This window comes from Antedon bifida, chromosome 6 (genome assembly GCF_963402885.1).
Source record: "Antedon bifida chromosome 6, ecAntBifi1.1, whole genome shotgun sequence".
NCBI lineage: Eukaryota > Metazoa > Echinodermata > Crinoidea > Comatulida > Antedonidae > Antedon > Antedon bifida.
This window is the reverse complement of record NC_136231.1, coordinates 26,931,430-26,952,150: the sequence shown is the minus strand read 5'-3', so window position 1 is coordinate 26,952,150 and position 20,721 is coordinate 26,931,430. Positions and strand designations below refer to the sequence as shown.

The window sequence follows — 20,721 nt, the reverse complement described above, 5'->3', positions numbered from 1 at the left end:
ATAAAGTTTGATAGTGTAGACAGAGCTTTATACTCTGCAAACAAACTAGTCAAATATGTTTTGAAAAATCCTATCACATACTCCTAAATTACTATGGGGAATTCCTGACGGTGTTGCCTTGATGTTTGGGTGTTTTTAATAATAGTACTACCGCACACACTAGGTTGTTTTCATTTAAAAACTAGTGAAGTCCAGAAGCAATATAATCTGATTAGATCTCTTACAATTCTTCAAATATTAAAATCATAATCTCTTAATTGCAAACACACCAAATATAATCGCCATATCTCTCAGCTGATTTAATTGTTTCTAATTTAATTATTGTTTATGGGAGAATACCTTACTATCTTCCTTCAGGCCTGACATACATTTTAATATCTGGGTCACAAAACTTTTTTTTCAAACAAATATTTAAATAATTATTTTTAGATTATAAAATCAAGTAATCGTGCAAAATAATTTCAATTACGAAACCATCAATCAAAGAGAGAATTAAATTGATGAATAACAACAAATGCAAGGTTATTTATATCAAATAAAAATATACTTTCATAAGTTAAACTTTTAAAATAATGGCAACTTTTAGTCAATTTTAGTGACATCTAATTGGCAAATATGAAATATGCACAAATAGCATGTTTGCCAAAAAAATTTATTTACATCATAAAGACTGTTTAAATACCACATTGCTGTACTATGTTATGTATTGTACATACACACACAAAAAAGCCAGATAATATTCATGTTTTCATAAAACATTAGATTTGTATTTTATTTATTTTTTAGCTTCACACTTTTTGTCACAGTAATATTATCACAGTAATATTATCACAGTAATATTATCACAGTAATATTATCACAGTAATATTATCACAGTAATATTATCACAGTAATATTATCACAGTATTATTATCACAGTAAAATTATCACAGTAAAATTATCACAGTAATATTATCACAGTAATATTATCACAGTAATATTATCACAGTATCACAGTATTATTATCACAGTAAAATTATCACAGTACAAGTGCTGTTTTTTTTTTTGGTAGTACCACAGACCTTCCGTGGTTAAAAAAATGTCTGTGCTGGCATTAAAGCACATATTGAATAATCGAATGAACAAGTCATAACATGAAGGAGTACGCCATCTAATTATATTGGAAATTATTGTAAAGTAATGATAACATGTTTCTGTATTTACAATCATTAAAATAATTTAACTGATTGGTCAAGGCAAACAGTTGCCATTATTTGCGACCCAAACCTGGGGCCCCGTCTCCCGCGGGTGCTGTTCTCCTAAGGCCCCCTTCCCCATATCACATAACTGGTTTCCTGTTGTGAGAGACACTCTTTTTCATATATTCGCTAGCAGGTGCCAATGTGAGCACTTTTCCTTGGAGACCTGTAGTCAGAAACTCCCATCCTGTTTTTTCCGAGATTTTTAGCTCAGAGCATTATCCAGTTGGCGCAATAAAAGTGTTAAGTAAAATATTTCATTTCCGATTACAACGCGTATAAGTAGCAATGATAGCTTGTTACACTTTGTCAAATCAAGTGTTTACAACCACTAATATACACTGTTTGCTGTGTCATTATTGGTGGTCAATTTTAAATAACCACTCAGATTCTTTAAGACTCTTTTTATAAGGCAACAAAGGAAATAATGAAAAAGTGATTGTTTTTAATAATATAATCTGCAAAAGCTAAATTTGATGAAGACAAATATCTAATGAAGTTCTATTCAGGGAGAGCTGCAATGGTTATGGGCTGCTGTATCTATGGACTGCAATGTCAATGGGTTGCAATATCAATATCTATGGGCTGCCATATCTATGGGCTTCAATGGTTATGGGCTGCAATATCTATGGGCTACAATCTATGGGATAAAATGGTTATGGGCTGTAATATCAATATCTATGGGCTGCAATATCAATATCTATGGGATACAATGGTTATTGGCTGCAATATCTAATGGGCTGCAATGTCTATATGCTGCAATATCTATGGGCTACAATTTATAGCTACAATATCTATGGGCTACAATATCTATGGGCTGCAATATATATGGGTTGCAATATCTATGGGCTACACTATCTATTGGTTAGGCTGCGATGTCTATACGAGTTGCAAAGCTTATGGATTGGCAAGGGCTAAAAAGATTAAATATGCGTTATATAACATGCCCTTTAATTTGCTTGTTGAAAGACAAAGATGAATAAATAGACAAGCTGCCATTAATATTTTTTTATTTGATCAAGATGTTTAAATATTCATAATTGATTTGAGTACAATATTTGATTTAAATATTATGTTTAGATATTAATACAGAATATCTAAAATATATAAATACATTTTTACATCTTCTGCCAACTGGTCACATTATTCATCACACTACTTTATTTCATCTAAGTTTAAAGTATCATAGTTGAGGTTTAAAATGCAGCCTGGTGTTTGCAGCTACTAAACTAAAAGTAAACTGCAAATTGCAACTTGGTTACCAGGTATTACTTATCAACTATTTCAGTACAGTTTCAGTTCATTATCACTTTGACTGTTTCTGCCTGTATAAAAGTACAATGATCCACTTATAGTTTATGCATTAAACTTTTCTCCCAAGCCCATACAATAATAAATGCTTACGTCCTTATATATCATGCGAAGAACACTTACATGCGAAAAATTATATTTCTTTGAGAATTGTTATAAACAAAACTTCTGCTAAACAACATTTTTTCGAGAAAAAAAAGCGTGTGTGAAGTTCTGTATAGATGATCATGAAGCGCACCGAATGACGTATTACTCGCAAAAAGATTCACACGTTGTGGTTCATATAAAATGGCTGTTACTGCAACATTTCCGTAGTATGCAATATACAGTAGTATCTGCGACAATTTTGCACAACATAATGTCTTCATTTCAGCAGCAGGGCTCCAGTTTTTGGACACTGACCCTGGTTTTAACAACAACAAATGGAAGAAGCTTCTATTGTTGTCAAATGTACTGTCCAATATTTTTGGACATAATGCCCTGTGGCCGTATCCACCAATCACACTTAAGTGAGATATTTCACTTAATTCAATAAATATTTAAGGAATTCCCTTAAATTGTATTTATTTAGATAGGAGATATTTTAAATTTTAAGGGTAAGTGTTTAAGGGTAAGTCAAGCCTTGTCTTTTAAGGCGAGCGAGTGTGATCACTCACCTAACACACTCCTAAAATGCCCTTGAGGAGTGCGAATTACAACATGCTTAAATTTGGCAAACTTCTACACACCAAAATACAAACAACACACCTCTGAATGTATTGAGGAGTGCAGAGACAAAAGACAAGGCCTGTTAAGTGTTTCTTATTCTTTGAATACAGTCACTGGCTCTTGTTTATTTCAGCTACTATATGTCATATCCCATAATAAGGCAGATATTATATATTTGTACCTATCATTTGAAACACTATGTTATTAATACCTTGTATTTTATATCACATTCATCTTGTACCACTCACTTCCACATTCAGTTCATCTGAAAATAAATTATTCACTTTTTATTAATAAACTATTCATAGAATTTCAAAATGCATGGATTTAACTAAAAGCATATTGTGAAATTTATTGATAAATCTATGATAACAGATCTGTTTCTGTCGAGAAAGTCACATGGTTTCAAAGCATGTAGATGAAGGTGGGTGGAAAATCATGAGCAGACATGTAAGCAAGTCAGCTGACTTTAGAGTTTATTAAATGTGATTTGAAACTAAATAGTGAAAGAAAAAGTTAGAATTACAGTCGCCGTATACAACTCTCTAGAAATACTTGATTGATGCATAAATTAATCTTGTTTATTCAATGCTCATTCTGTTTAGCATTACCCAAAGTTCACAATGAATATATTAAGATGTAAAACTCTCCAATTTTAATTTATGGTTTTACACAGTAGTAAATTCAATTTATAAGCACTAAATTAAATGTCCTTCTTCCATCCACAGAAATATATTTGCCATGCAATTATAAATAAATGTTAGCACCTGAAAAGTTATAAAATAATTGACAATTTTAATATCAATTTAAAGATGTTTGGATGTCTACAGTAATGTTAATAGCACAGTAAACTTTGGTTCTCAACTTGGAGGCAATGCAAGGACGTAAATGCAGCACAAGTAATTTGACCAATCGTGACATGATGGGTCATCCAAACTGTCACATTTGATTGGTCAACTTTCTTGCGTTACATCTATCTCAAATGAATTTCCAAGTCTTTTACTAAGTCTGCTTACAAATTTTAAAGAAAAAAATTAAGAAAAAAAACTATTCAACTACATAATTATGTTGTGTCCACTCTTTGTCTAATGCTACTTACTAGGGAGGTAAAAAATATCAACTACTACGGCTGCTACTACTACACCTTATATTGTTAAAACAAATGTAGCAATAAGTAGGTCATAACAATTAAATTTAATAACAAGATTAGCAGGTTGATTATAATTAGTGCATCATATTCCAGGTAATGTTGGCAAAGAAGCAGAAATGTGTATTACTTAAAGTCACCAGTTTACTGTTAAGTCACCAAGGGCAGAAACAAGAGAGGGCTAAATTGCCTGATTACAGGTCGCGACAATGTCAGCGCCATATCAACGGGAAACCAGCAATTATGGTTCAGAAAGATTACACTGAACGCGTCACAACATTCAGATGCTTTCACCTTCTCAAGTTCATCAAACCTAAACATTGAGGGCTCCCTAAATGTTTAAATTTAAAATAGTTCCAAATTAAATTGCTTCAAAATTAAATTTGATTTAATTGTATTTAAACAATGAAAGCGTGAACTCTAATGGGGAATGGTTGGTTGAATTGCTTTCAGCTTTGGAATCTCATTTCCAATTTTAACACCTACTCAAATTAAAATAACATTTTACTAATATTTTCATTAAGGTAAATAAATTAAATAAACATTATAAGTTGCATAGCGTACTTGACGTGTTAAGTCCTGTCTAGAATTACAAACACATGTAATATTACAGTGTTCTAACTCCTTATATGTTGGTTATAATCATTTTTATGCACAAAAAAATGTTCCTGAAATTTAATAAAAACAGTAGAACAAAACAACAACAAAAAAACAAATTTAAAATATTGTCTTATAAAAAATGTTGAGGACATCAGATTGGCACCATCAAAATGAGAAGTATGCATGTGCTTAGAAAGCAAAGTATATTAATTTGAATGTTGGTTAAAAATTGATTGTAATGAACTTTGCTCTTCTTTCATCAATTTGTAAAAGGAAGTGTCAAAGCCTTTACTTAACTCTTTGACTTTAGCATGATGAACTATTAATGGAACTTAGACAAGAACTGTAGTGTTGAAGCACTTAGAAAGCTTTTTGTGAATTAACCTGTTCCTATTCAAATCTCTAGCATCATGCTGAGACAGCGGTAAATACTCTAATTTAGGATGTTTCAAATATTACCATTTTTTAAAGGATAGCTTAGCTTTGGTAAAGCTGTTTCTCAAGATTTATTTATTGACAAACAGTGGATGCAACTAAGGGAAGGTTTCCTTCCTGCTAATGGATCATTCATTCATAGTAAATATAAATTTTCGCTGTGAATATTAGTCTTCCTGTTCAGGTTTTATCCACCCTCTTCTACAATTTTATGTGGTTTTCAAAATTATAAGCAATAACAATTATTTTAACTCAGTACAGTTTTCTTCCTGACCATAGGGGATCTCGAACATCCATTCATTTATAATAAATATTACTCTTCCTTTTCAGTTATTATCCACCCTCATCTAACAACTTTATGTGGGTTTTCAGAATTTTAAGGAATGAAAATAATTTTCTTTGACTTTGTTCATTTTAAACAATTGTTTTTTTTGTTGTATTTTTTCATGGTTTATTTTCTTGAAATAAAAATAAAAATAGACTACTGACCGTTTTGGTTTAGTTGTTTTTTCTCTCTTGCGTTTATTCATTGGGTTTCTTGGATCAAAGATATCAAATGTGTCGGCGTCTTGGACATTAGCATCTTTTACTTTGATGTCTTGACCTTCACATTCAAACTTGTGGCTCATCCTGAACAAAACATTAAAAGAAATGTAAAAGTAAGGGTAAACGTATGGCTTATAATAGGCACAGCTCAATGGTTAACATTCATATTTAGTCTATACACTTAGAAGGGTAAAGTATGGCTTATAATAGGCACAGCTCAATGGTTAACATTCATAGTAAGTCTATACACTTAGAAGGGTAAAGTATGGCTTATAATAGGCACAGCTCAATGGTTAACATTCATAGTAAGTCTATACACTTAGAAGGGTAAAGTATGGCTTATGATAGGCACAGCTCAATGGTTAACATTCATATTAAGTCTGTATACTTAGAAGGGTAAAGTATGGCTTATGATAGGCACAGCTCAATGGTTAACATTCATATTAAGTCTATACACTTAGAAGGGTAAACGTATGGCTTATGATAGGCACAGCTCAACGTAGTATTAGTCTGTACACTATCATAATTAATTATCATGACCTTCGTAAAATATCCAAACATAAGCACAAGTCAAGAATTTCTATCTCCAAATGATGAAAGATAAGTATTAGGAACTACGCAAGTACACCAAAATGAAATGAACAGCTGAGGGGTACAGGTAACACCCTCAGGGGGGCTAAGCGTTGATGAACATACCCCAGCTGTGGTGTATATATCCAATCTACAAATAGGAAATTACTTATAATTGGGGTACTTACTGAACAGGCACAAGTTTGCCCCTCTTTGGGAATCAAGCCATAAAAGAAGTTTACAGATATGTACCTTTCACTTGGGATATTACTAATGAATTTAAAGTGTTTAAGTTACCCGGGGTGAAATTCTACACCCTTTTCCAATATCAAGATGATCCAAAAATAATTCATACCACATGTTTAATGCATATGGCTATGTTTTTATAGCTTATTAAACATCGTGTAGTGACACTTCTATATTGGATTTAGAATCCCAGATGAATTAACAAAACACTATCAACTAATAATCTCTTTTAATAAGTTTAACACAGAATACAAAGGAAATATTTTGACGATCAAAATATAGTTAATAATTATAAAAATATGATATGTAGTTGATGAAGTTTAATAAAGGAAAGAAATATTAAAATTTAAAAAAAACTAGGTGGGCCTTATTTGGTAAAACACTTTAAAATTCTTAAAGATTATTTAAAGGTTTAACAAATTTACTGATGATGATCATAGAAATTAAACACAATCATTCGGGCTAAAATTAATACATAAAAATACAATTGATGACTTCTAAAAACAGAATTCTGTTCAATTTCTAATCCTAAACCGTATTTAATCTGCTAAAATTTTGACAAAGGTTTAGAGGACATATTGACAGAGGCTTAGCAGACATTTTGACAGAGGCTTAGCAGACATTTTGACAGAGGTTTAGCGGAAATTTTGACAGAGGCTTAGCGGACATTTTGACAGAGGCTTAGCGGACATTTTGACAGAAGCTTAGTGGATACTTTGACAGAGGCTAAGCGGATACTTTGACAGAGGCTTATCGGACATTTTGACATAGGCTTATCGGACATTTTGACATAGGCTTATCGTACATTTTGACAGAGGCTTATCGGACATTTTGACAGAGGCTTAGCGGACATTTTGACAGAGGCTTAGCGGACATTTTGACATAGGCTTAGCGGACATTTTGACAGAGGCTTAGCGGACATTTCGACAGAGGCGAACTCACCATAACATACAGAGGGGAAACAAATTAAAAGTATAGCCACAGAAATTAAATAAAAAAAAAACTTCTTGAAAATACTTGAAATTCCCAAAATATTATTGTTTTTGCTTTTTCGTTTGTGAACGCTTAATTAAAACTCAGTGTAGAGTGGATCTAAATTTGGCGTCATGGCAAGCTGCAACGAAAAGATAACGACTAAAGTTTGTGAGATGTCTAACAAACAGTGCCAAACTCACAAGAGAGTTGTCAGTTTATTAAACATGTTTGAATGTTTAATGTAAACTACCATGCATACACACAAATACACATCAGCCAACACGCCAATATTTTATTATTATTAAGATTTTTATTTCATATTTTTAATGTATGTTTTCACATGTACTCAAATTTTAATAATTTTACTTTTTATGTTTTTTTTAAATTTATTTTCGAGTTATATTATTTGTATTCCACTTTTTCATATATTATTATTATTAAATAAAAAATTCCTATTTAGAAATACTTGTAATCAAGAACTTTTGTTTCAGATTTTAAAACATTACAATTACATAACACAATAGAATTAAATCCCAATTTTATTTTATAACCTATTAACCTGTTAAAGACCAAATAATAAATAAAATTGAGTAATAAATTATACTTTCTCAAAATAATTTGAATCTTATGATTTACTTTATATTTTTATTTGCAAGAAATTATCTAGAAAAAAAAAACAGTCTAGAGTTTATGAACGTCAAATCAATTTTACCAAGTTCGTTACCGCATATATATTGACTAAACACGTGTAAGATATAATTTGTGCTTTGGGACGGACGCAGAAACCGCACGAGAAAATGGCCAGGAAACCAGGCCCAAACATCACATCTGACATTTCCCCCTCTCACACATGGGAATCACGAGGGGTTATGAACCGTCCCCTTGCTTTGACTGTTTTGGCATTTATATAGTAAAGATTTCCTTCAGGCTAACTTAACCTATTTAGCTCCTTCATTTTATAATAGTACAAACTTCCTACTAAATACATTAAGGATTAACTGTTGCTATTAAATTGTTATTATTTTATAAACAAATATAAACAGTATGCCTTTGAATGATGGTGGCTGTAAAAATATTACTGAATATTAAACCACTAATTATTAATTGTATTTTTGTTTAATGATTATATTTACTACTTAAAATAATTTTATCTAAATTGATCTTACTGAAGCCTTTCATTATAATCATAATCTTAATGTTTATTATCTATTATATATAGCTATAGGGAGAGTTCGACTGTTTTATCCGACGATTATTTTAGAACACATCTGTGACTTTATTCCAAAGAGAAACCAACTGAAAAATTGTCAAGACAAAATTAAGATAGTAAAATGTAAATGGGTGACTTGCAGCCTACTGGGCTGAATTGCAGGTGTGGACGACACATACCACAACTGTCTTCTCCCCTAAAAGTTCCTCTGTGTCGAATGATGCCTCCAAACGGCGGCCATTGTTTGTCCACAACGACAGGGGCTGAATGGACCAGAACACCGGGGTGACCCCCTACTTTTCCTAAAGATATACTGGGTTCTTTAAAGTGTGGTTTGCAGCGCCCCTGCCTTAACAGCTTGGCCGCTCTAATCGAGTAATTATTCAAAGTTACATATTTATTTATTAGATTGTGTTCCATTTCCCACTAGCAATGAACCAATCCTAATCAAAACATACCCCTTTGATGACTCAGTGGGGGTGACTAAGCATCCAAACATACCCCTCTTCTGACTCAATTGGTTGGTGTGGGTGACTAAGCATCCAAACACACCCCTCTTCTGACTCAATTGGTTGGTGTGGGTGACTAAGCATCCAAACACACCCCTCTTCTGACTCAATTGGTTGGTGTGGGTGACTAAGCATCCAAACATACCCCTCTTCTAACTCAATTGGTTGGAAGGGGTGAATAAACATCTAAACATACCCCTTTGACAATTTAACTGGTACAGTAGTTTGGTAGAGTGAGCCTACTTATAGACTATTCCTATCAATTTACATAAAAAAACACAATAAATCAAAGCCAGGCAAAACCGGCATTAGAAGTCTTTAACTATTTTTCTGGTGACTGCCACCCTCATACCCATCTCTTCTCCTTTCAGCTCTCAACTAATTAAACTTCTTTCTAAGCAGTCACGGGTTCTTCACTTGATTCTCACATGTCTTTTAAAAGCCATTACTTAGTTACCTCTGCCAAGAAGGTTGTCTGCGATATTTGTTTGTGTTTTTATGTCAAAACTAAAAGACGAATCTTTGCCATGTTTAGTAACAAGCTTGATATTCTTGATGTTATTGTTAAAATACAGCACAACATTCACTCCAGTCATAATACAACAATGTGATCTCACATTCTATAGTGCACATTCAAGCCATTACTACATGCTACACAATCACTCAACATTAAAATACATCAATACATATTTATTTAAATTACCACCAGAATGCAATGTTGTATATGATGACTTTACATATTTGCGGGCAAATTAGAAAAGTGTGTATGTAAGGAAAGCGGCCGATGATAGAGGTTACAGATTTATCTAACCTTAATAATTAAGATTAGGAGGTGAGTGGTATACATGGTAAAGAGGCTTTGACAGATACGATTTAGATTTCAACCATACAGAGGTGAAAGCAGATCGCCAATAATGCTTGCTAACGTTGGTGCTATAATAATCATTACCCTCACAAAGTCTTACTGGACACTATACTATTGAATTGGATACTATAGGGTTTTTGTTACAGTTATTAACATACAGCAATTTAATTCCAGCTGTATTTTCAAAAGTATGGTTAAGTTGATAAGAAGTGAAAGCTTTTAAATACTCTGTTGTATTTCTCTGCATTCAAGATATTTAAGCTTATTAGAAAGATATGTGCACTCTCATTTTCAATGTTATATAAATCATAAATCAAAATAAAAGTGTATAGCATGGTATAAACGTAGATCTCGAGTACAGCAGCAGTGAAGTCAACTGATGCTAAGTATCCATCAATGACGGCCATGTGTCTTCAGAAGAAGATGGCTACAAGAACAGTAACTCTATATGACCCAACTCATTTCAACTGAAAAGTGGAAGAACTTTGGCAAATTGCGGTTACTATTAGGGGCACTGCTCTACAACTACAACATCTTGTCATTGCCTGATGAAGATTTGTTAATAACAAGTCGAAACGTCGCACACGTACGTATTTATTACTGGTTTAACGTAAATAATTGTATACAGATATCTACATGTGCAGATACCATAATCAGCGACTTGTTACAAGATGTCATATCACTACCATATTTGGGCACATCACTACCATATTTGAGCATACAACACTTTTTTTGTCAAACTAGTTTGATAGTGTAGACAGTGCTTTATGACAGTGAGCTTGGCACATTAAAAGACAAAATAAAAATAATGGTGGTTCATTACCAGTAATTGGTGTACAGAGTGTTTATTGTTCAACTATCAACTTACCAACTTGTTGTCCTGCTGTCCTTTTCCGTTTCTCCTTGCTCAAGTCTTTTTTCATTAGCAGCTAATAGTTTATTTTGAAACTTTGCCAAAATTGCTAAAGTCTGAAGAGAAAAAAAACATCCTGATCATAGATTTTGTGAATGAATGAACATTACATTAGTATAACAGTATAAGAAAGCTAAATCAATCATCACTATAAGTTTGTAATGTATCAACAGCCTTCTATCAAAGCTGTATTGTAATAAGAAACTGAGAAATAGGTTGTACAAAAGGAGTTCAACATTAAATATGTTTTGTGGTTCCAATCCAACTGTGGAGTAGACAATTAAACTCTAATGAAGAAGATCTTTTAAAAAAAACTGTCATTTTCAGACAAAACATTGATTAAATTTGTCAATTTCTTTGAAAAGTGAATCTAATTAGCAAGAAGGACCCCAGTAGCAGGAAAGACCACAAGTCTTTTAACAGCTGTTTCTAGTCGTCACTTATACTTTCATTAGATCACTTTTGAAAAACTGTTACTTAAAAAAATTGAATCTAAAAACGCAGTTCAGCTGAAAAGTTGAGTAGATTACTTGAAATATAACTTCATGGGATGATCCTTGGTGATTTTCATGTCACCTCGTGATTATTAATAAGAAAAGATATATATTTATTATGTTAATTATATAATTTAATGGCATTCATTTTGTCAATCAATATCTAAATATAAGTCTTTACTATAATGAACTGGGAATTTAAATTCTGAATAAATTATGCAACATCTTATACCTTTCACTTTCTTCTAACCTTTCTATATCTTGCGAATTATGGACATGCTCAGTTAGGTACAGTACATTACAGGCATGCTCAGTTAGGTATACAATACAATATTTAATATTCATATTTTGATCTATTATTGATTTATTAAACATAATATTAATAGTCTTTTAAAAAATAGGTAACAAAAATTATTTCTTGTTAATTTAGCTGTCAAAGGGGGCTGGCATGACCCACATGGTACCATCTCCCATTTATACAATGCAACCAACCAGAGTTGAGGAATGTGTGATATAATATACCAACAGAATAACCACATGGAAAATACTGATTTGGGTTGCATTATTGGAAACAGTCACACAGTGAATAATGTGGCTAGTGCTCCGGATACTATCTTGGTATACAGAAATAGGTCATCATTGATGACATTTTAAAATGATTAATGGATGTTCCTAGAAACGCAATCATGGGATAGTTAACAGGTGTATAGTGTGTCATGATGGTAAAACAAATCAGACTAAACCAACATTGAAACAATCAATTTTTTCCATCATTAAACAAAGAAAAAGACATTTATATTGATTGATTCAAAGAGAGATTCAAATTCTAACCTGTTCTTCCCTTGATTTTCCTTTTTCCTGATTCTTCCTTTTTTCTTTAAACTTTTTCTTCTGGTCTTTAAACTCATTTATCAAGTCACCTTCTTGATCTTTAATCTCAGCTTCTTCTTTTATCTGTTTTTCTTCTGAATCACCTAATTTTTCATTGTTCCTTTCTTTTTTCTTTTTTCCTAAAATTTCTCGTTTAAGATCTTCAGCTTCTTGTTGTAATAATTCTCTACAAGAAAAATGAAGAATAAAATCAGACTTAAATTGGTCTTATGTGTTGAAATTAACTAAAATAAAGCTATGTTAGTTGGAAATAAAGTAAATACCAAAAGAATGTAATCTGGGTTAGTAAATTCTTGACTAAAGCAAGAGTGGCCGAGCGGTTAAAGCAGGGAGCCGCAAACCACACCCATCATATCGGCACAGGGTCAAGGAAACTCCTTGACCATAAGCCTGGTGGTAGAACAAGTAATCACAGATAAGGACACCCAGTGCAAGACGATTAGGAAGAGTAAAGGGCTACGCTGGTGAACTGGTACATCACAGCCCTGTTGAAATGATGGCTCACTAAATGACCTCATTAAAGCTAGCAACAAGATGATGATGTCTTGGTTTACTATCTAAGTCTTAACCATGCCCAAAAGTGACCTGATGAGAACTGGTGTTTCAATGTGGTATGACTGTAGAGATCATATGTTGTGAAAGTGTTGGCAATATTTGCAGCCTCTCAATTTGTTTTAAAAAAAATCATAAATTCTACTCAGTGTCAATATAGTATAGATTACTTTTTGCTGCTCTTCTGTTCTTTGCTGTCTTTTTCACTACTTTTTACTTCCTTCTTTAACTTATTTCTTATTTTCTCTTTCATCTTTTCATTGTATTCATCGTCAGGTATATCCTCAGTTTCCTCAACCCTCTGTTTTTTTGCTGGTGGTAAGCTTTTTAACAAAAAAAACAGCATTTACTTTGACAGCAAACAAAATTTGATCACAATAATGTAATAATAACTTTTTATAACTTTAATTATAAATCTATACAAAAGAATTTTTCAATTATGAATAGAAAATATTTGTTAAATGTTTGCTTTAATTTCAATGACATACTTCTAGCATGATGGTTACAACTTACTTAACATCTAGAGCTGCTTGGGCACTTAACTTGGGGTCATCAGTAAGGTCATGAGCACTTTTACTTTTTGTTTTTATTTGTTTGCTTACAACATTCACTTCCTCCTCGTCCTCTTCGGCTTCTTCTCCAAACGACAATAAACTAAAATTTCTTTAGAGAATATTACAATTTGTTAGACAGTTTCAGAAAGGAAAAATTTGATTTTACAAATCCAGAATTGTACTTTAAAGCCGTTTTTTTTATTCAGACAATGCCTGTATTATTCCATCAATTACACGCATAACACTATTCACATCAGACTATCATGCCAGGAATATAACCAATGTACTGACTTGATTGAATATTTTAAAATACAGAAGAAAACTCTATTTTAATTTCTATTTTGACAGAGCTTTTATGGATTGGACTGTACGAATGATGATAAATATATTTCATACATTTTTCTTAAATCTTAAATTTAAAAAAACAAATGTTTTCATCCTAGCCCATAGGACAACCAAATATGCAGTCTGTGATAAAAATAATATTTTTTAAAATCTAATCAAATGATATGTCATTATACAATTTGCTTGTTTTGTTTATCAAAAAATGTTTATATAGAGTATATTAGATTTCACATCATTTTGATAAACAATTGCTTATTCTGTTATTGTTTGTTTATTTGCAACTTACTTGGTAGCTTTTGATTTGTTTTTTGATTTAGTTTCACCTTTCTCAGTTTCTTTTTTCTTAATTTCTCTTGGTATAATATCTTCAAATGGATTAGCTAGTACCTAAAAACAAATTTCAGAAATGAATATCAACATTTATCTAAATTTAAAGTAAATTAGTCAAAATCCTTCGATTTTGAAATTTGAAAACAGTTGGCTTCCCATCAATTGTAAAAATAAATATATCCCAAATGTTTTGATATTAATTTACCCTCCCTTTTACTCAAAATCTTTTCAAACATTTTATTAGCAATAAATAAGAACTGAAATTACTACAAACTAATTACTTGTTGACAAGTTAACATTCGTAAAGGAAGCTAACGTCCCAGAGGTATAAAACTACACCATCTCTGTCCCTGATCGCTCAGCTTGCATTGTAATCGTACAAATTAATGCTACTATTAATGGAAACTGACACTTAATTGTTGCCAGGTTCTTGCAATAATTTATCCCAAATGTTGATAACAACAGTGTTTTTTTCTTAATGGGTGTCAACATCCTGAACTGTTAAAAATTTATCTTTTTAAAAACAATAATCACTGTCACTGTTTAATTTATGCCTTCAAATATACAAAATACAATATACACCAGTTCTCGTCAGATTGCTTAAATTTAAGCAAGGTTGGCACTACTTAGACTGTGATTATGACCGTGTAATTGTACAGAATAAGACTACTATGTGAGAGGCATGTGTTTGAGACTTCAAATGTGACATAAAGTTGTGCACATAGTCAATACAATGCAAGTTACAGAACTTGGTATACTATTTGAAAAGAGTGGTGAATCATCTCTCGGTTTACTGATCATGGTATGTGATTAGAAATTGGCAATCATAGTCTGCTGGCCTACTGACCATGCCTGTAGTTTAGATGATCTAACCCAAAGTTTCCAGTGAAACATGAAGACAATTATATTTACATTTTTAGACATGCATACTACAAATTATAGAAAATTGATCGTGATATTTATCACCTGCAGTAAATAAATACTTTCAAATACGCAACAATACAATTGAGAACAAAGCATTTAGCAACCCCTTAATTTTGAAATTAAGGTGTCCAATAGACAGATGTTCAATACTTTTAGGCATCTAAATCACTCAAAAGTCTATGCTTAGCCTGACCAACGTCCTTGTGTAAAAAAGAAACAAACAAAAAACATTATTTTAAAGAGAGGGCAGCAGACTATATTTGACAATTAACAAGAATCTTTCTGACCAACCTACACGTGTCATATACAAATGATAAAGTTATATAAGGGTGTTTGATAGATTAAATGGTAGAAGTCTTGGACTAATTTTTCCCAATGTACTTTACTTTATACAATGTAAGCAACCACAAGATTCAAAACCCTCCATGGTTAAGAACACAAAATAGCGACTACCACGCACTACTGATACAGTATATGCCAGCGACTACCACGCACTACTGATACAGTATATGCCAGCGACTACCACGCACCACTGATACAGTACATGCCAGCGACTACCACGCACTGCTGATACAGTATATGCCAGCGACTACCACGCACCACTGATACAGTATATGCCAGCGACTACCACGCACCACTGATACAGTATATGCCAGCGACTACCACGCACTGCTGATACATGCCAAGCATCACAGATATATACATTAAAGGGTTGAATACCTGTGTTGATTTGATTGTTGGTGAAAATATTGGTCTGTCATCACCATCTGTCTCTACCTCAGATAGTTTCACCATATTATAGATTGTGTTGCCTGCAACCTGAAACCAATCAATGCTAAATTCAGAAATCTATAAAAAGCCTTTGAAATTGTGACTGTTATGGGTTTTTTTTTACACACAAACACTTAAAATATCATAACCCATCATGAGGGCCCCTTGATTGTTAGCATACGCTGTTTAGGGTCACCCTCTATAAATAATACAAAAATTAATTTTTCTTACAAATAACAAAGATGGGTAAACGCTTTTCTTTTCTCCAATCATTTGAGGATTTATTAATCTCATGACTTTGCTGTAAACTATCTATAAAAACTTTTACCTTTCCAAATATTGTGTGTTTGCCAGTAAGATGCTCGCATCGGTCAAGCGTGAAAAAAAACTGACTGCCATTGTCATTAGGACCAGCATTCGCCATGGCAACCAAACCCCGACGAACAAACTTGAGTCTTGAATGAAATTCATCCTGAATAAAATAAGAAATAGTAGGTTAAACATGTTGATAGCCAAACAAGTAATTACTTGGATGATAATTGAGGAAGCCTATACTTGAGGTAGTATACCTCTAATTTTAAGTCACTTACCTTAAAAGTTTTTCCATAAATTGAAACACCTCCCTCTCCAGTTCCAGTGGGGTCACCTCCTTGCGCAATGAAACCTTTAATGATACGATGAAAAACTGTGTTGTCATAGTAACCTTCCATACACAGCTGAACAAAGTTGCGACATGCCTTTGGTGTTTCCTTGGACCACAACTCAATATCAATGTCACCACACGATGTTTTCAAGAGAACCTATCAAATCAATCAAGTTTCTTGTTTTAAAATTTTCTTAATTTAGATTATTCTTTTAGATAAAACAAAGAAACTAATTATATAATGCGACATTTATATAGCGTTATTTCATGAAAATCTGAGCGCTGTGCCACTTTTTCAACAAACAAAACAAAATTTCAAAATGCGCTGAAACGACAGGCAGACAGACTTGAGAAATTGAAAAAAAAAAGAACGATAATGCTTCAGCGTCGTACACCTATTTTTTTTAACTAGCCTATGACTGTATGGTTGGTGCAAATGTTCGTAAAGATACCAAACGCAATTGATATATGCAACAGTTACTACAAGCATTAGCAAGCAAGAAGACAGGGCCTAGCCTACTCTAAGTCTAAGCTAGCTAGACCTAGTTACTAGTAGTCTACCTAGGCCTTAGTACTAGTAGGCTTAGTAACATAGGCCTATGTCTACCTAGGCCTAGAGGGCCTAACTAGGCAGGCTTATAAGTTATAGGCCTCCGCCTAGACAAAGGCCCTTACCGTTAGGCGCAGACCTAGCTAGGCCCCTAACTAAGCCTACCTAGCTAGCTTGGCCTAGCTAGCTAGGCCTCTAGATAAGCCTAGCCTAGTTATATTAGACAACATCAACAACAAACAATTTATTTAAATAATATTTACCTTCCCATTTGTTGGGGGTTCATGAATATATATGTTACTCATACTGCGTTTCTACTATAATTTATTTATCTTATTCTATCATGTCATGTGGCTAGGCCTACCTCCTAGACCTAGAATGGTACTTTATTTGTTGTTACAGCTCCCCCACCAGCATGCGCGCAGGAGGATCGGAGGGAGGTATATTCAGAGCGTCATTCTGACGACTGGAGCATTCTCTACTTCTCTACGGAGCGCCATTTATGCCTTTATTAACTTCAATAATAGAAATAGTACTACGGTAACTGCTCAAGTGGACCCAATTTAGCACCAGGGTAGCACAGTGATATAAAATAGAAATAAAAGTCACTACTTTTAATATCGTTTCGTATATACCCATATCACAAACTGACAAACAGAAACATCTTGGCATTCACATTGATTCAAATTTATCCTTTTCTTTTCATGTACTAAACTCCGTTCCAAACTGGGCCTGTCCATCTCCATCTTATCGCCTGCTCGGTCATTTCATTAATAAACACACATCCATACTCCTCTATAACACTATAATCCTCCCACACATTGACTATTGATGTAGTGTTTGGGGAATCAGATCGAATATTGACCGAATACAGACCATTCAAAATAGAGCACTTCGCATTATCCTTAAAGCTCATCCTCTCACACCATGAACTAACATTTACAACACCTTAAATCTTCATACAGTCCAAGATCGCATGCATCTACAACTAGGCTGCCTTGCCTACAGGTCTGCAAATACCCTCCGGAATACCTTGCCCTGCGTCTTGCCAGAATTCCAAATCATCGATGTACCCGAAGTAGTGTCAGTGAGAGGAAATTTGTCGTCCCTTTCCCTAAAACTGAAACTTTTAAGAACAGCTTCATCTATAGAGCACCAACATACCTGAATTTGCTACCCACCAAACTAAGAAATGCGGTAACAATAAATAATTTTAAGTCTGCTCTAAAAAAATATTTAATCCCAAAAGAAAAAACTGAACGTTTTGTATAGTATTGTAGGCTATATTTTTGTATTTAAGTACATATATATTATATATTTTTATATTTTAACATAGTTCATCCGTTTTTGACTGTCTGCATATGCTGTTTAGGGTCACCCTCACAAAATAAGGTTTAATAAAAAAATAAAATAGAAATAAAGTCACTAAATTTGTTTTAATCTTTTCGTATGTTAATACAATGTGCTCAAGTGGACCTAATTTGGCCCCAGTGGAGCACAGTGATATAAAATAGAAATAAAGTCACTAAATTTTAATATATTTTCGTATAAAATACTGTTCTCAAGTGGACACAATTTGGTACCAGGGGAGCAGTGATATAAAATAGAAATAAAGTCACTCAAGTTTCAATCTTTTCGTATGTTAATACACTGTGCTCAAGTGGACCCAATTTGGCGCCAGTGGATTTTTTTTTAAATGGAAAATAATGAATATTGTTTTTGTTTTATTTTGAAAGAGAGATATTTTGAGGATTGTAAATGTCAAGTGGAACTTTTTTAAAATCAGAAACAAAGTTGCATGGCATTATTTTCCATTAAATAGACTGCCATAAAACCTCGAAAAGAAGCCCATGTGCTCCTTCATTTTTAGTACTCTTGGGTGGGCTTCTTTTTCACATGAGTTCTTTTCGAGATTACTTTTGCAAACTAAACAAGGGGAACTGCTAGCTTCCCGCCCGGAAAATATTTTATTTACATGATTTAAAAAATCTTCTAATGTAAATAATTAACAGCATCAAAATTTAACAGTGTGGCGTGTTGACCGCGAATGACTAACATACCATCTTTACCATAATACACCTGCACAGACTCATTTGCATAACAACGCATGCACATACCAAACTGTTTAAAATAGAGCTACAAGGTACCCGAAAATTACATCTATTATGTTTTCAAACAACATGCATAAGAATCTTCAGTCCCCCACCATGCTTGGGGCTGAGCAAAGACAATTTTGAAAAAAAGAGCTGTATACAGTAGGTTCCCGCCCGAAAAAAATGGTGTTACATGATTTGAATGAAACAAACTATAAAAGACTCTCCATGACAATATATGAGCTTGTCCCCGGAAAGTGCACCTATTCATTGAAATATAAAATTAAATATTAAGTCTCCAGTACTAGCCCATCCATGGTTGAGACAGAGCAATGAAAATAGAGCCCAGAAATGCACTTACTTATACTTATTACTATACATAGTCACCTATGATAATTATGATAATGTTAAAATTTCAACTATCCAGATGCGACTTCAACATTTTAGGTGGGGTTTTCTACTTTAAAACTCGACTTCGTATATGCCAAAGGCCTAGCCCGGTGGCGGAATTAGTCTAAGCTTTGAAATTGGTCTGGAAATCGGCATCTTTGCAAATGTCCTATATTTGATCTTATTTCACTCTCCATTAACCCCATACAAAAACCATCGGAGACTATCTGTTTAAAACATGTTTATTCTGGGACGGTACGGCCATACACACCAACTACTATGAACTGCACTTATACTTATACTTATTACTATACATAGTCACCTATGATAATTATGGTAATGTTAAAATTTCAGCTATCCAGATGCAACTTCAAAATTGTAGGTGGGGTTTTCTACGAAATTAGTGTAAGCTTCGAAATTGGTCAAGAAATCGGCATCTTTGCAAATGTTCTATATTTTTATCTTATTTCACTCTCCAATAACTCCATAGAAAACCATCGGAGACAAACTATCGGTTTAAAACGTGTTTATTCTGGGACGGTGCAGTCATACACACCAACTACCATAAACGTGTACGTATTCATAACATATTAAAATACAATATCTTGCACGAATCGGACATTTCGCTACTACCATGTAGGAATATTGATTAACAAAATCAAAATTTAACAGTGTGGCGTGTTGACCGCGAATGAACAATACCATCTTTCCCACTACACCTGCACAACCATTGCATAACAACGCACGGCATACCAAACCGTTTCGTACACCTGCGATGAAAATATAAATTCAATTTCTTTTAAAATTGAGGGCGGCAAACCTAAAATTTACGAGATCGAATACGGGTTGAAAAAAAAAAATTAAATAAAAAAAAAGATGTTAAATGTGCTCTCCCTGCCTCAGCACTAAGG

At 33.2% G+C, this 20,721-nt stretch overlaps 1 protein-coding gene across 4 annotated transcripts in view; it reads right to left on the bottom strand.

The window, feature by feature from the left end:
• The window catches only part of LOC144844498 (spliceosome-associated protein CWC27 homolog), a 49,218-nt gene extending 31,217 nt beyond the window's left edge, over positions 1–18,001 (bottom strand). The window contains exons 1-11 of one of the 4 annotated variants that reach the window (XR_013612434.1): positions 17,591–17,780; positions 16,725–16,934; positions 16,463–16,606; positions 16,084–16,182; positions 14,396–14,496; positions 13,724–13,873; positions 13,381–13,533; positions 12,599–12,824; positions 11,229–11,329; positions 5,929–6,069; positions 3,469–3,522 (exon numbers count right to left, since the gene is read on the bottom strand). Coding sequence is in view for 2 of the 4 variants with exons in the window: in XM_078701438.1 (XP_078557564.1) it covers positions 3,519–3,522; positions 5,929–6,069; positions 11,229–11,329; positions 12,599–12,824; positions 13,381–13,533; positions 13,724–13,873; positions 14,396–14,496; positions 16,084–16,182; positions 16,463–16,606; positions 16,725–16,934; positions 17,591–17,632 (1,371 nt within the window). In the remaining 2 variants the exon portion in view is untranslated. Of the gene's footprint in view, positions 1–2,228; positions 3,523–5,928; positions 6,070–11,228; positions 11,330–12,598; positions 12,825–13,380; positions 13,534–13,723; positions 13,874–14,395; positions 14,497–16,083; positions 16,183–16,462; positions 16,607–16,724; positions 16,935–17,590 lie in introns of those variants that run through there. The other 3 variants (XR_013612433.1, XM_078701438.1, XM_078701437.1) reach the window with 3 other exon arrangements.
• Positions 18,002–20,721: the final 2,720 nt, after the last annotated feature.